Below are 17290 nucleotides of genomic sequence, written 5' to 3' on the forward strand. Positions count from 1 at the left end.
CAGCCTTCAACACAGCTTCCCATAAATATATTGTTTGTCAACTCCTCTGACATAATGCCCTTGTCGATTTTGTCAAATGCCCTTTTCGAGATGTACAAATAATCTTCACTTTACATAAACGTTGTTTTACCCAGTGTCCTTGAAAACATATATTTGTTCTAACTACGGACAGGGGACTTTCTTTGGCCGAAGGGGAAACTCCAACCTTCCCATTACGTAGTAAAAGGGTTAAACTGCTCCTGGGCGGATTAGTGTCTAACTTTTTCCATCATCTCTTCACCTATGTAGGGAAATATTCCATGTTATGCATCAGTCCATACGTCTCTCCCACGTTCTTACCCATTCTCGGCTTAAGGCTAATATATTGTCTAGGCCTTTTGGCAACACATGACAGTCCTCCATGTTCTCCACTCTTCTCATGACCCTTGCCTCATCTACAAACATGTTAACATAGCTTATAGTATCTTCCATTGTGTCATCAACATACATAAGAAACATTATACAGTAGGTGCTATCACCAAGCCTTGTGGGACTCCACTGGTCACTACTCTCCATCTTGTTGTCTTATCCTCTATTATTGCTCTTATGTATTTGTCCTTCATAATGTTATCTTCTATTCGAGTACTTTACTTCTTAGTCCTACAGTAGGTCCCAATTTCAGCAAAAGTCGACTGTGAGGTATTTATCAAATGCTTTTTCTTGTAACACACTAACCATTCTTAAGTAAAAACTTGATAGGTTTGACACTCATGACTTTCCATATCTGAAATCATACTGACCTTCAAAACGTTTATCTCTTCAAGATATTTCACCCACCGGCCTTTCACAATCATTCTACATATATACATACACATACATATACCAAAGGCTTTTTCCCCCTTACACGGGGGGTAGCCAAAAAGAAAAAGGGATAGAAATCACTCCCACCCATTTCATTTCCCATATATTCCACTCCCCTCCCCCCTCCACCCCCTCCCATCTTGGCACCTCCTGGATGACGGGTCATCCCTGCATCCTGTCCACTGCCCTGGGTCAGAAGCAGTGTCGCAAGACACATCCACAGCAGGGGCGCTTCATAAATTCGGCGACCCCCCTCTCCGTCCCCTCATGCAGGAAAGGAGAAGACGGGGAGAAATCCCTTCGGGCTGCGTCAAAAATTTTTCTCATACATACTTCCTCACCCCCCATCCCCAACCCACTCCCCCTCATGCATCACAGCCTCATCTATACACAACCCTTCTCCATTCACCCCTATCTTCTGCCCTCTCCCGCCCTTCCTCTACAGACATTCCTCTCTTTTGTAAAGCCCCTTTCACCCCATCCATCCATCTCATCCTGGGACGCCCCCTCATACTCACTCCTTCCACACTTCTTTTACTAATCTTTCTTCACTCATTCTTTCCATGTGTCCAAACCATCCTAATACTCTTTCATCAACCCTATCTCCCAGCTCCCATTCCACCCATGTTCTCCTCCTCACCTCCTCATTTCTCATTCTATCTAGGCTAGTAACCCCTATCATACTTCTCAGACATTTCATCTCAAACACATTCAAACTCCTTCTCTCTTCCTCTCTCATGTTCCATGTTTCTGCCCCGCACATTGCTGTTGGCACAATCACTCCTTCATATAACCTCCTCTTAGCATCCATTCCCAGATGTCTATTTCTCATTACACTTTTTAATCCACCAAGGCACTTACTCGCTTCTCTCAATCTACATTCTACCTCCACCCCCACTCCTCCCTTTCCTGTCACATTCGCACCCAAGTATCTGAAACTATCCACTTCCTCCAGTTTCTCACCCTTAATGCTCACTTCCAGCCTGCTGTCACTCTCTCCCCTTGTACATCTCACCACCTTACTTTTGCCCACATTTATCTTCAGCTTTCTTCTTTCACACACCTTCTCAAACTCTGTCACTAACTTCCTCAATCCCTCCTCTGATCCTGCTACAAGTGCAGTGTCGTCAGCAAACAACAGCTGGCTCACCTCCCACTTTTCTCCATTTTCTTTAATCATTTCCAACCCCTGACCCACTACCCTTGCATTCACCTCTCACACCACCCCATCCATGTAAAGATTGAACAGCCAGGGCGACATAACACACCCCTGACGAAGTCCCACCTTTACCTCAAACCATTCACTCTCTCCATTTCTAATCCTAACGCAAGCTGTACTACTCTCATAAAAACTCTTGACTGCTCTTGACAGCTTTCCCCCTATCCCATATATCTGCAGTACCTCCCACAGTGCCTTCCTATCTACCCTGTCGTAAGCCTTTTCCAGATCCATAAAAGCCCAAAACACATCCTTCCCTTTTCCTATAGCTTTCTCACATATCTGTCTTATCACAAAAATCTGATCTACACATCCCCTACCTGTCCTAAAACAATACTGTTCCTCACCAATTACTACCTCTGTTCCTCTCCTGATCCTCTCAATCAAGACTCTCCCATACGCCTTCCCAACTACACTCAACAAGCTGATCCCTCTGTAACTACTACACTCACACTTGTCCCCTTTTCCTTTGTAAAGCGGAACTATACAGGCACTCCTCCAGTCCTCTGGCACTCTACCCTCCCTTAAACAAACATTAAATAACCTCACCGGCCAGTCCACCACAACTGTACCTCCTTTCTTCAGACATTCTGCATGGCATCCATCCAACCCAGGTGCCTTACCTGCTTTCATCATCTTAACAGCTGCTTTCACTTCATTCTTCCCCATTTCTCCTCCATTTTCCTCACTCATCACTTTCATTTTCTTAGCGCTTCCCACTGCAACTACCTTTCCCTCCCTATCCTCCTTCACATTTAGCAACTCCCTAAAATACTCCGCCCATCTTCCTCTCACTGCCTTCTCTTCCATTATCATCTCTCCATCTGCACCTTTTACCTTTTCTTCTCTACTTGATTCGCCTCCTCTTCCTCTCTTGATTTCTTTCCAAAACATCTTTTTATTACTTTCAAAATTTTCTGTCATACTCTTACCCCATTTCACATCTGCTCTCCTCTTTGCTTCCTTTATCTTATGCTTAACTTCCTTTCTCTTTACTTTGTACCTCTCATACTATTCCCTCGTCCTAATTTGTAGCCAATCTATGAATGCCTGTTTCTTCTCTTCTACACCCTTCTTTGCTTCCTCATCCCACCACTCACTACCCTTCTTTTTATTTACTCCCGCCCTCCTTGTTCCACACACCATCTTTGCACACCTTATGACTCCCTCCTTGAACCATCCCCATTCCTCCTCCACTCCTAGTTCTACTCTATCCTTTACTCTCTCCCACTCCTCTCTCAACTTCTTGTTATACTCATTCTCCCTTTTTTCCTCATTTAAGCAGTTCACTCTACGTACCTCCCTACCTTCTGCCCTTTTCCTCTTTCTCCACCTATTCTCCAATCTCAATTTACCTTCCACCAGAAAATGATCTGATATTCCCCCACTCTCTCCCCTTACAACATGTACATCCTTAACTCTTCCTACAATACTCCTGGTCACCACTATATAGTCCATTAACGCTCTATCTGCCACCCTTCCATCCACCACCCTCTTCCATGTGTACTTATGCTTGGCTTTCTTCTTAAACACCGTATTTGCTATCATCAACTCTCTTTCAAGACACATCTCCACCATCAATTCTCCACCACGATTTTTGCCTCGAACTCCATACTTCCCAATCACTCCGTCAATTGGTTCATTTCCTACCTTAGCATTTAGATCTCCCGATACAACTACATTGACATTTCTCCCTAATCCCTCTATGCACTCATTTATATCTACCCAAAATGTCTCCCTTTCCCTACATTCTTCTCACTACCAGGCCCATGCGCACTTAAAAAAACCCACATCTCCTTTCCCAGTTTCACCGTCATCCACATCAACCTTGATGACACCCCCTTCCACTTCACTACCCGCTTACTTATCTCTTCACTTACTAGTATAGCCACCCCTTCTCTCCCTCATCCCCTCTTCACTCCTGAGTACCTCCCAGCTACACTCCCAAACTCACAGTTGCCATTTCCTTTCATTTTAGTTTCACTCAAAGCCAGTACATCCATCTTTCTTCTCACAAACATACTGCCTATCTCTTCCCTTTTACTCTCATCTGTACCACATCCACGCACATTAAAAGACCCAAACCTTCGGGTACTGGTTGGAAAACTCCCAGACCCTCTTATGCCTTTCCTTTCTTTTTAGGAATGTCCCCTTTTTGGGCTACAGGCTGTAGGACTCCTAATCCCATCCCCCGTCCCTTTTGTGTTACTTTTTACGACTCAAGTGGAAATACTTGGTGGTAGTATTCTTTTCCCCCACCACAGGGTGGGTAGGCGAAAAAAAGGAAATGAATATTTAGAGAAATGGTACAGGACAGTAACAAGGGGTTGGGGGACAGCATAACGGAGGGACAGTCGTAGTATAAAAGTGTCATAATTTCTCTATGTACAGAGTTTTCCTCTACATAATGTCACTATTGTGCTGGTCCATGATACTAGTCTATCATTCAATGGTGTCATTTTACTTCCACCTTGATGAATTGGTATCACATCAGGTATTTTTCAATCCTATGCCACTGTTCCTTCTGATAATGAACAGACAATAATGATATCATTCTTGTTTACCCACCGTTCCCTAGATTCTTTAAGTATCCAGTTTAAAATCCAATCTGGTCATGAAGCTTTCCTCACACTCAGTGATCCCAAAAGACTGAGCACTCCCCTGACTTTTACGTTTATAATTTCTAAAACTTAGTTATTGTTCATCTCGCCTTGCTCTACAAACTTATTCTTCTTTGCAAAGACAGATTGGAGGCTTTCTTAATTAACCAATGAAAAACACGTATGCAATGCAAGTACTGTAGGTACAAAATGTATACATGTATCCATGTATGTATGTATGTGTGTATGTATGTGTGTATGTATGTATGCATGCATGCATGTATGTATGTATGTATGTATGTATGTACGTATGCATGTATGTGTGTATGTGTATAATCATATATTTTTATTTTCTTTTTTCTTCTTTTCAACAAAACTGACTTGCATCCAAGAGAAAACATTTTCCTCGGCGCGGTTATCAAAGGCATGATTGATAACACCTGACAGCTCATTGGTTGTCTTAAGTGCAGTTTGCTTATCGCAACGTATAAATGGTGGCACAGCTCGTCAGATCGAGGTGTTCTTGAAGCTACCCTTGCCGACATCATGAGGTGGTTTCTGTTGGCAGCAGCCCTCTTGGCAGCTTATGTCTCGGCGACAGATTTGGCCCACAAGCAGCAAACAATCAACCAGTTACTTTACAAGAGCACAGAACCAATTAGATCCAAGTTTGCAGAGCTGAAAGAACTGGCAAAAGGATGGGATCCACTCAGTCACAAGCACCACTGCAGCGACGGAGGGCACGCACTAGAAGTACTGGTACACGAGGTTGAGCAGGGCAATATGTTGGTCAAGAAGCACTGGTTCTCTCTCTTCAACGAACGCCACAGGGAAGAGGCCGTCATGCTGGTCGACGCACTTCTGAGCTGCACAGACTTCAACTTCTTCAAAGGCCATGCTGCCTACTTCCGCGAACATATGAACGAGGGAGAGTTCGTCTACGCCCTGTACGTGGCCGTCACTCACTCTGACCTCACCAGCGGAGTCATCCTTCCTCCCTTGTACGAAGTCACTCCCCACCTTTTCACCAACTCTGAGGTTATCCAGAGAGCCTATACAGCCAAGATGACACACACTCCAGCCAAACTCCAGATGGAGTTCACAGGATCCCAGAAGAATCCAGAACAACGTGTGGCCTACTTCGGTGAGGACATCGGCATGAACTCCCACCACGTTCACTGGCACATGGACTTCCCCTTCTGGTGGCAAGGGCATCATATCGATCGCAAAGGAGAACTCTTCTTCTGGGTCCATCACCAGCTGACTGCTCGTTTTGATGCCGAGCGTCTTTCCAACCACCTTCCCGTGGTCGATGAGCTCTACTGGAACAGACCCATTGAAGAAGGCTTTGCTCCCCACACCACTTACAGATACGGAGGAGAGTTCCCCTCTCGTCCTGACAACAAGGAATTTGAAGATGTGGACGGCATCATAAAGGTTCGCGACCTGCTTGAGACAGAGAGCCGCATCAGAGAAGCCATTGACCACGGATATGTCACCTCTAAGGATGGCAAAGCCATCTACATTGATAACGACCGTGGTATTGATATTCTGGGAGACGTCATCGAGTCTTCCATGTACACTCCCAACTTCCAATACTATGGTGCCCTTCACAACTATGCCCATATCATGCTGGGAAGACAGGCCGATCCTAAGGGTAAATTCAGCATGCCCCCAGGTGTCATGGAACACTTCGAGACTGCAACGCGAGATCCATCTTTCTTCAGGCTCCACAAGTACATGGACAACATCTTCAAGAAACACAAGGACAAGCTTCACCCTTACACAACCAACGATCTGCTTTATTCCAACATTGAAATCACTGATGTCTCCATCGACGGTGAGCTCGTTACATTTTTCGAAGATTTTGAATTTAATCTCATCAACGCTCTGGATGATACGGAACAAGTCGAGGATGTTCCCGTCTCCACCACCGTCCATCGTTTGAACCACAAGCCATTTGATTATGACATTCACTTCAATGCAAAGTATGATGCTGTAGCCACCGTTCGAATCTTCCTTTGCCCCAAGCACGACTACAATGACATCGAACTGTCCATGGACGAATACCGCTGGGGCTGCCTCGAGATGGACAAATTCTGGGTAGACGGTAGGTATTTCCTTTTCCCCTGATGCTTTGTGGCTAAATCGTAGTTATTACTCCACCAAATGTTAACATTTCTTCTGAAAATTAATTTCCTTTTCTTTCTTTTTATATTGCAGCCCATTACGGTGAGAACCACTTAGTTCGACATGCGCATGAGTCTACAGTGACGATCCCTGACCGCACTCCCTTCGAAGACTTGATCAAGCAGGCGGACGAAGCAGTCGCGAATGACTCTGACTTCCCGCATCAGAACTACCGTTCCTGTGGTCACCCTGCAAGGCTGTTGCTACCCAAAGGCAACACCAAAGGCATGGAGTTCCTCCTGTTCGTTGCCGTCACCAGCGGAGACGACGCAGCCCTCTCCAGGCCGACAGTCGGGGAGCACGGCGGCGCACATGGCTACTGCGGTGTCCGAGGCGAGATTTATCCGGATAAGAGACCTATGGGATATCCCTTGGACCGTCACATCCCCGATGATCGCCTCTTCGATGTCGGCAATATCCACGTGTCTACTGTCAAGGTTTATCACAAGAAGCATTAGGCATCGTAAATCACAAATGGTGAAAGGGAAAGGGTATTGGCCATGTTTCCATCTCTTAATTTAATCTGAATGAAATAAACGATTTTAGATAATCAGATTGTTTTGTAACCCAGAATAGTTCCTTATTGTAAATTTCCCTGTATATCAAAGCTCCCCAATGCGGACCAGATTCAGAAAAGGAATAAATAAATATAAATTTGTGACAAATATCTTTTTCCATTCAGAGCTGTCGCGTAATGCATAGAGACAACATGTTTAAACAGAAATAGAATGAAGGAGGGGAGAAGTGCTTTATTTCGTAAAGAACATTCTTCCATTTCCGTCTTATGTAAGGCATGCATAGCTCGTAAACTATCTTTAAACATGAGGTGTGTGTTACACTCACTGGAAGAGCAAACATATCAAACCTGCTAAGGTTCTAAAAAAAAAAAAAAAGTAATTTGAGAAGTTCTCTCACAATTGACTTTTGCGAAAACTGAAGTATAAGAACGACGGTGACGGAGTAGATGTCAGGATGAAGTGTGGTGATTGGCAGAGTTCCACAAGGATCAGTTCTGGTACGTGTAATGTTAATGGTGGAAAGTTTGACACTCTACCCTGACATTTTTGTAGATGAGAGGTGTAAAAGATGAGGGAGGCTGCATTTTTTTTATGAAATATAGAAAAAATATGTATACCTGAAGCCCATTGTAGAGAATAAAATTTAGCGCTAAAAAGGCAGACCATTGGAAGTTGATGAAATATGAAAAAGATCATCAATGAATTGATAAAATGGAAACGAAACAAATGTAAAAACAAAAGAAAAGAAATATCTGGGAGTTCTGGTCACAGATACCATGTTAACTGATAAATATATCAATGATATAGTGAGTAATACATGGATATCACTCACAAAAATAGAAGTATTCTTTTCTATTTCAAATATGAAAGAATGAAAAATATCATAGAATGTATTATTTGTCCTGGATTGGAAGATACAGTAGTAATATGGTCTTCGCGTTAAGTGAAATATATAAACCAAACTAGGACTACACAGAAAGTAGCGACCAAATTAGTTCTCAGCCTTGAATATAAAACCTATGAAGAGAGATTAAATGTACTCAGCCTGCCATAATTGAAAGAAAATGGAGAAAGAGATGATTTGGAGTTCATATTATTAAAGGAACTAGGTAAAACTGACAGAGAAATTCTCTGGGTGCGAAAGAGGGGAGAACAGGATGTCATGAGAACATAATGAAATAGACCACATACCTATAGGTTTTGCGTGGATATATCTACTCCTGGATTAGATTATGGCCCAACTTATAACCACAAGCAAATTCGAAATTAGGTATGATAACTACAGAATAAAAGAGACAGCACTTCCTGAATACAATCCCTTTCCTGTATATCACATTAGATATAATTAATTAAACACACACACACAAGCACACACACACACACACACACACACACACACACACACACACACACACACACACACACACACACACACACACACACACACACACACACACACACACACACACACACACACACACACACACACACACACACACACACACACACACACACACACACACACACACACACACACACACACACACACAAACACACACACGCAAACACACACACACACACACACACACACACACAAACACACACACGCAAACACACACACACACACACACACACACACACACACACACACACACACACACACACACACACACACACACACACACACACACACACATATGGTTTACTAAAGTGACAGCAAGTGGGAGTTAAATGCAGGCAGCTCCCCTGTCACAGAAAAAAAAAAAACTTAAGCAGCAAACATAAGAACATAAGAATGAAGGAAACTATAAGAGACCATGAGGCCTACACTAGGCAGTTCCATGTCCATTACCACCTGTCATCCCCATCCATAAAGTTGTCTAACCGTTCTTAAAACAACTGATGGTTTCAGCGCTCGCTACATCAAGGTTACTAGGTCTGTTCAATTCGTTGACCACCATATTAGTAAACCAATTCTTGCCCATTTCCTTCTTAAATCTAAATTTGTCCACTTTGAGTCCATTACTGCGAGTCATGCCCTGTTGTATCAATATGATGACCTTGTTTGCGTCACCCTTGTTAAAGCCTTTGATCCAGGTAAACACCTCTATTAGATCACTCCGCACTCTGCGTCTTTCCAGAGAGTGTGAGTAAGGTGCCTAAGCCTCTCTTCGTAAGGTGAATTTATGAGCACATGTATAATTTTCGCCATTCTCCTCTATACTGATTCTAGTGAATTGATACCCATTATATAAGACGGAGATTAAAACTGTACCGCATAGTCAAGGATGGGTCTAACTAACGCTAGATAGAGTTTGATAATTACATCTGCACTTCTATTCGTAACCGTCCTAGCTATGAAACCTAATACTCTGTTTGGTTTATTCCTGGCACTAATGCACTGTTTCCTGGATTTAAGGTCAGGACTCACTACAACTCCTAAGTCTCTCTCACACTCAGTTTTCTCTAAAAACGTGTTATCTAAACTATATATATTTTCGGGGTTGTGTAGCCCTACGTTTAACACACTGCACTTTGAGATACTGAAGTTCATTTACTATTTCACCGACCATGTGAACAATTTGCTAAGATCATCCTGACCTAATTAGGCGTCTTATTTTAGTGTCATTCGCAAACTTACTAACATCACTATCAATTCCATTGTCCAAGTCGTTTATGTACATAATGAACAATAAGGGACCCAAAACCGAGCCCTGGGGAACCCCACTAGAAACACCCACCCCACCTGGATTTTACACCATTTATGGTGACCCACTGTTTTCTGTCACTGATCCAAGCTCTAATCCATTCTAACACTTTCCCTCCTATGCCATGGGCTTTGATTTTATTTAGCAATCTCTGATGGGGCACCTTGTCGAACGCTTTGCTAAAGTCAAGGTAAATAACACCGTAACTATCATTATTATCTGACGCCTTATATACTTTAGTGTAGAAGGATAGAAGATTAGTAACACATGACTTACCCTTGGAGAAACCATGCTGTGTGTCACGAATCAAATTATGTTTCTCGATGTGTTCTCTGAGTCTATTAACTATTATTGATTCAAGCATTTTACCTATAACTGATGTCAAACTAATTGGCCTGTAGTTGCATATAGACGATTTATCTCCCTTTTTGAAAACAGGAACAACGTTTGCCTGCCTGCAAACAATAGGCACAAAACCAGCGTATACCGACTTATTAAACATTTGTGTTAATTGGTCGCAGACTTCAAATTTACACTCTTTAAACACTATCGGAAATTTTTCGTCTGGACCCGGATATTTTACAGCTTTGAGTTTTCCAATCTGCTTGACTACTTCTACCTTACTAATGCTGATATTAGATAGTCTACTTTCTTCATCCCCACTGAAAATCGGATCGCAGTCAGATACCTTATCTAACCTCTCCTTAGTAAACACCGAGAGAATTTGTTTTATTAAACGCCTCACTCATTTTTTCCTCCGATTCTATCATGACATTTTCATCATTTTGAATTGAGCCTATCCTTTTCTATTTTTTTTGTTCTGTAGAGATGAAAGAAGCCCTTTGGGTTGGATCTCGCTTGTCTTGCAACCTTAATTTCATAGTTACGTTTCGCTGTGAGCGCATTCTTTTTAACCAGTCTTTGAAGAATTCCACATAAAACAGGAACCCCTCCCTTATTCCTAATTTTATCTAGCGCATCCCGAAACCGCCCAAACTATTCCTCACTCCACAACTTACCCTCGTCATTCCCATCAGCGCTCAAACAAATTTTGGGTTTCTCACCTTCTCCGACTATACACTCTTCAAGCCTGTCTCTAACATCACCTATCCCAGTCCCGGGGAAACCCACCTGGGTCCTATGCTTCCTATCTTTGTCGCAGAAGGCCCTATCTAAATACCACACCTAGCTATTTCCTGAAACCAAAATCTTACCTGTGGACAGGGGTGTAGCGACTGTTCTATCCTTCTTCTCTTGCATTTTCTTCGTTTTTTCTCCCTCTAAACCCACGAGAGCTTGAAATGAGTTTCTGCATTCAAGCAAGTCCGGTGAAGTGTTTTTTTTTTTTTTTTTTTTTTACCCTCTATCTGTGTTTTGTTTGTCACCTTTTTCCACCCAGGCAGAAGAGGGAGAATTTTTATAAAATAAAAAGAGTCCCCATGGAGAAAGGACACATTTACTCTGCCTTAATAATACCTCTGACGGTGATGCTCATTCCGAAATTCCTATTACGAGTATTCTTACACTATAGTGCCATTTCTAACAAGTATATTTTCCTTATTCTGTATGGCCATTAGCATAACCTTCATCAATTTCCTCATAAATGGAGTGTACAATGTTTATTAAATTTCCATTTCAGACACTTAGCTACTAGCTTCCCATTCAGTTCTTATTAATTTTATGAGTCTTCCATGTATTATACTCTTTTTGAATTTCGTTTTCATGATCATTCATCAGTCTTGTCACTTGACTTAAATATCTACACTCTTCATCTTTTCCAGTACCAGATCCATAAAGTGATGCTTAACTTTGACATGCAGAGTTGATCCTTATCTTAGTTCTGTGTTCCTTTGCACTCCAGTTGAATATCACTTGTTTCAGGGAACATAGTCTTTTTATATACAAAAACTTAATATAAAGGCTCACCATGCAATCTGAATTCTTGTGTCCTCCATATATCTATTAACCGACAACCAGTCCTGAATTATATCTGTTGTTTTGGCTAGTTTAATAGATGACAGTGCCAGAGTAGCAATTATGTTATGGTTTCAGGTCTTTCATTGTAGAGCCACAACTACAAGTTACAAAACAATCATTTATATATTACCAAAATCACCGCAATTGAAAATTACATCTATTGTATACCAACGTTTTTGTTACTAAAGTTGTATCACGGGAAGAGCCTAGTTGCAGCCAGAGTTTAAGAAAACATTCATCCACCTAGTTATGTTATGATCCTTCCACTATCGAAGGTCTTATTTGAAAAATAGTAAATTAATAGAAAAAAAAAGAAAAGAAAAGGAGAGGCGTTAGTTGTGAAACTTTAAATTTTGCTTAGGAATAGAATATTCATCTAATTAATAAAAAAGGGAACAGATACAATACCAAGGACAAGGGCTGGGAAAGACTGCCGGTGATAACAATGTCTGAAGTGGACACAGTGCAGGTTTTTTGTATAAAGAAAATCATCCTCGTGATAAACTTATGGTCTCAAAGATAGAAGTGAGTAATGACTAAAGATTAGAAACATAGGCTGCTTGGTAACTGTTATCACACGGGCGAGTATAAAAAGGAGGCATATTCCAGCTTCAGGCACACTCCGTGCCAGCAGCGCTCAAGCATGAAGTGGCTTCTCCTCCTCGCGGCCGTTCTGGTCGTCGAATCATCCCATCATGATGTGGCCCACAGACAACAAGCCATCAATCGACTCCTGTTCAAAGTCACAGAACCAATCCGATCCAAATTCACTGACCTGAAAGAGGCCTCCGCCAGCTTCGTACCTACTGGTGCCGGAGAGCTGCTCAAGAAGGAATATGACGACCACCGACTTCTTGAACAGAAGCACTGGTTCTCTCTCTTCAACCCCCGTCACAGGGCAGAAGCCCTCATGCTCGTCGATGCCCTGCTCGAGAGCACCGACTTTGACCACTTCAAGAACACGGCCGCCTACTTCCGTGAGCGCATGAACGAAGGAGAATTCGTGTATGCCGTATACGTGGGTGTCACCCACTCCGAAGTATGCGATGGAGTCATCCTTCCTCCACTATATGAGGTGACACCTCACATGTTCACCAACTCCGAGGTTATCCAGAAGGCTTATACAGCCAAGATGACACAGACGCCTGCCAAGTTCCACATGGAGTTCACTGGCTCTCGCAAGAACCCCGAACAACGTGTGGCTTACTTTGGAGAGGACGTCGGCATGAACTCCCACCACGTTCACTGGCACATGGACTTCCCCTTCTGGTGGCATGGAGACAAAATCGACAGAAAGGGAGAACTCTTCTTCTGGGTCCATCACCAGCTGACTGCTCGTTTCGATGCCGAACGTCTTTCCAACTACCTTCCCGTGGTCGATGAGCTGTACTGGAGCAGACCCATCAAAGAAGGATTTGCTCCCCACACTACCTACAGGTACGGAGGAGAGTTCCCCTCCCGTCCTGACAACAAGGTTTTCGAGGCTGTCGAAGGCGTTGCGCGCATCAGAGATATGAAGGAGATGGAGAGCCGCATCAGGGACGCAATCTCACACGGATACATCGTCTCCAAGGACGGAACTCCCATCTACCTCGACAATGACCATGGTATCGATATCTTGGGAGATGTTCTTGAATCTTCCACCACCAGCCCCAACGTAGCATATTATGGTGCTCTTCACAACTACGCTCACATCATGTTGGGAAGGCAGGCCGATCCCAAGGGCAAGTTCAACATGCCACCGGGTGTCATGGAGCACTTCGAGACCGCTACTCGTGACCCCTCCTTCTTCAGGCTCCACAAGTACATGGACAGTCTCTTCAAGCTACACAAGGACAAACTCAAACCCTACACTGCAGATGAAATCGGCTATTCAAATGCCCATATCACCGAGGTAGAGATTGATGGCGACCTGAAGACTTACTTTGAAGATTTCGAGATTGATCTCACCAATGCCCTCGACGACACAGAAGAAATCGACGACGTGGCAATCTCTACCTTCGTTAAGCGTCTCAACCATCAGCCCTTCACCTACAAGATTGGGGTTGACGCCAATCACGAAGAGACCGCCACCGTTCGAATCTACCTTTGCCCCAAACACGACTACAATGGCATCGAACTTCACCTTGACGAGTACCGATGGGGCTGCGTTGAGATGGACAAGTTCTGGACTCACTGTAAGTACTGACCTGTTTCAAAACAAACTTAGTATACTTGGTATCCCTTTAAATGCTAGTTATATGTATGATTGAATTACATTGGAGCTCTGTTGATATTTCCAGAATAATTTCTTTGTGTGGATGAGTACCTACTTGATATACCTTAATGTTAGAAGTACAGTTAACTAACCCAGCAATTCTTTCTTTCAGTGCATGAAGGACACCAGACAATCGAGCGCAAGGGTTCCGAGTCTTCAGTGACCATCCCCGACCGCGTACCTTTCCATGACCTCATCAAGGAAGCCGATGACGCTGTTGCAGCTGGTGAAGACCTAGTCCACTCGGATGTCAGGGCCTGTGGACACCCCGCCAGGATGCTTCTGCCCAAGGGCAACACGGAGGGTATGGAGTTCAACCTCTTTGTAGCCATTACCAGCGGTGATGATGCTACACATCCCGACCCAGCCTCCAACGAGCACGACAGCAACCATGGATACTGTGGTACCCACGGACAAGTCTATCCTGACAAGAGACCCATGGGCTACCCACTTGACCGCCGGATTCCCGACGAACGCGTCTTCGACATTGATAACATCAATGTCAGCACTGTCAAAGTATTCCACAAGGAATGAGTAAGATGCCACACCTAAAACCAAAAATTTCCTTTCCGATTCGTCATTAAATGACTTTTCGCTTTGATGAGAAGAATAAAACTGGTTTTCTTTTATGTATATTTCCTTTACCTAATCGTAAGAATGAGTATTATTGAGTTACCTATGAAGTAATAAGTATACCATCGATGATATGAATTTGAATTTAGTAAATATCATTAGGAAATCGGCTGAAGGCGTAGGAAGTAGAAGAGATTATCAAAGAAAAAAAATAAGTAAATGTTTCAATGCCCAAAAGCTACCTAATAGAAAGACTATGCAGATTATAAGAAGGAGGTACCAAATTGAAAGAGTAAAACTGGACGAGTTTATCAAGGACCAGCGAAAAGAAACCGAAACATGAGTAATATAGAGGAAACTATTCGGAATGGAGGTGGTAAAATATATCTTTGAAAGATAGAACGGGAGAACTTAATGAATACAGAGATAGTATGATAAAAAGAATAGATGAATCTTACCAAGAGTTTCAATTGATAGATACTATGATTGAGGAGATAGTAAATTATATCTATGAAAGATAGAACGGGAGAACTTAATGAATACAGAGATAGTATGATAAAAAGAATAGGTAAATCTTACCAAGAGTTTCAATTGATAGATACTATGATTGAGTTATAGATGTTATCAATGTACCAGAAGTTACAAAAAAAAAAAAAAGTATGAAAGGAGGTAAAGCACCTGGGAAAAATGTCATATCGATAGATCTTTTAAAGCGTATCAGGACAATTTCCCCCGGAGGACAATTGCCCCCTGGGACAATTGCCCCCTAGGACAATTGCCCTCTAGGACAATTTCCCCCGTTGTCAATTGCCCCCTGAAGTATGCAGAGAGAGAAGTTCATATTGGATCAGTTTATTATTTAGCAAGTATATCCTCAAAAAAAACGTTCCAGAATCATAGTGGATTACTATAATGATTTTACTTTACAAGAAATACCTTAATAACTACCGACTAATTACTATGTTACCAAATATGTAGAAGATATTTTCCAAGATCATTGCAAATGTGCTAATCAAATTTTTAGATGGGAACCAAGAGACCGGACAAACTTTAGAAGCGGATATTAGACTACTGGACGCTTGCAGACGATAAATCAGCTACTCGAAAAAACAACAGAATACAATAAACCTCTCGTAGATTACGAAAAGGCATTTGACTCCATTGTACAAATAGCAATACTAAACTTAATACACAAGCAGGGTGCAAACGAATACATTGTAAGGGTTCTTCAGAAGATCTATGCGAAGGATATCGTTATAATTCGACTAGATGGATATACAGGAAATGTAGCGGAAAAAAAAGAGTATGGTCATCATATCATATCTTGTCGCACTAGAATCGTGTCCATATAAGGGCAGTTTCATTTGCTTCCCTAAGGTCTTGGTCGGAGCAATGGGGACTCAATGGACATTCCCGGAGGACGTGGACCATCGTCTGTACTTCGCCACAGGGACATTGGGGGCTATTGGTGTATCCCCACTTGTGTTGATTTTCTCTCGTTTTGCCCACTACAATTTTATCCAAGCTATTTACAGCCTACCTGCCTGGAAAAGATCTTCAGAAGATTGAGTTGGGAAGGGAAATTTTTTAAGATTAATGGTGAATAATTCCATCATCTTAGATTTGTGAATGGCAGTATTCTTGCTTAAGAGAGAGCAGATGTCTTGCAAAATATGCTGAGCTACCTGAAAAAGGAAAGTGTTAAAGTAGACTTGAAATTAATATTCAACACGAAATTAAAAGTAAAGGAACCGTAATCGATGAGTAGTCTTGAAGACGTCACAGAGGATGCTTATTTAGACCATATGGTAAAAGTGACTATTTTGATTACGTTAGACTTGCGAACGGCATTATTCATAAATTAGAAAGAGAAAAAAGCTAACAAAATATGCTGAGTGATATCAATAAAGAAAGCCTCAAAGTTGGTTGGAAGACAAATACGAGTAAAATGATAGTAACATCGAACTAAGACATTGAAAGTAAAGGAGCTTTAATCAATGACGAGATTCTTGAAGACGTTCAAGAATATAATCATTTGGATCAAATGTTAAAAGTGTGTGCACTCCTTAGCTTTGTCTCTATTGCTTGCGTCAGTTTCAGAGTCCTACATTTGTACATTATAAATGGTATTATAAACTGTTCGTTCACTGAACGCTTCACATATCGCTTGTTTGCGAAAACGTCGTCATAACTCAAAAAACTGAATTTTTGAGTTATCTATACAGACATATTCATCTTCAAACACGGAATTTTTTTTTTTTGTAACAGTGTCATATCTGTAGCTCAAAAATTGACCGCTAGGGAGTGCTAAATGTCCCAACGACATAACCTCACATGTTCCAAGTTGTCCCAACAAATATTTTAGACTTAGTAAAGATTATGATTGTTTCAACTTCTATAAACTTTAG

The 17290-nt window shown here is 42.2% G+C and overlaps 2 protein-coding genes across 2 annotated transcripts; both read left to right on the forward strand.

The window, feature by feature from the left end:
• The first annotated feature begins 5168 nt into the window (after positions 1–5168).
• LOC143029551 (hemocyanin A chain-like) lies at positions 5169–7399 on the forward strand. Its single transcript, XM_076192216.1, has 2 exons — positions 5169–6769; positions 6883–7399. Exons 1-2 carry the CDS (start codon positions 5206–5208, stop codon positions 7305–7307), a joined length of 1989 nt encoding a protein of 662 aa, XP_076048331.1. The 5' UTR covers positions 5169–5205; the 3' UTR covers positions 7308–7399.
• Positions 7400–12654: 5255 nt separating this feature from the next.
• Positions 12655–14938, forward strand: LOC143029552 (hemocyanin A chain-like). Its single transcript, XM_076192217.1, has 2 exons — positions 12655–14229; positions 14422–14938. The coding sequence occupies exons 1-2, from the start codon at positions 12696–12698 to the stop codon at positions 14841–14843; spliced, it is 1956 nt and encodes a 651-aa protein (XP_076048332.1). The 5' UTR covers positions 12655–12695; the 3' UTR covers positions 14844–14938.
• The last annotated feature ends 2352 nt before the right edge of the window (positions 14939–17290 follow it).

The sequence above is a fragment of the Oratosquilla oratoria genome, chromosome 11, assembly GCF_046742065.1.
Source record: "Oratosquilla oratoria isolate Oo_2021 chromosome 11, ASM4674206v1, whole genome shotgun sequence".
Taxonomy (NCBI): Eukaryota; Metazoa; Arthropoda; class Malacostraca; order Stomatopoda; family Squillidae; genus Oratosquilla; species Oratosquilla oratoria.

Excerpts from the sequence above, each read along its gene's own strand:
- LOC143029551 (XM_076192216.1), top strand. The coding sequence starts at position 5,206 with ATGAGGTGGTTTCTGTTGGCAGCAGCCCTCTTGGCAGCTTATGTCTCG. Across the intron at positions 6,770-6,882 it reads GGACAAATTCTGGGTAGACG|CCCATTACGGTGAGAACCAC; the intron begins GTAGGTATTTCC and ends TTTATATTGCAG.
- LOC143029552 (XM_076192217.1), top strand. The coding sequence starts at position 12,696 with ATGAAGTGGCTTCTCCTCCTCGCGGCCGTTCTGGTCGTCGAATCATCC. Across the intron at positions 14,230-14,421 it reads GGACAAGTTCTGGACTCACT|TGCATGAAGGACACCAGACA; the intron begins GTAAGTACTGAC and ends TCTTTCTTTCAG.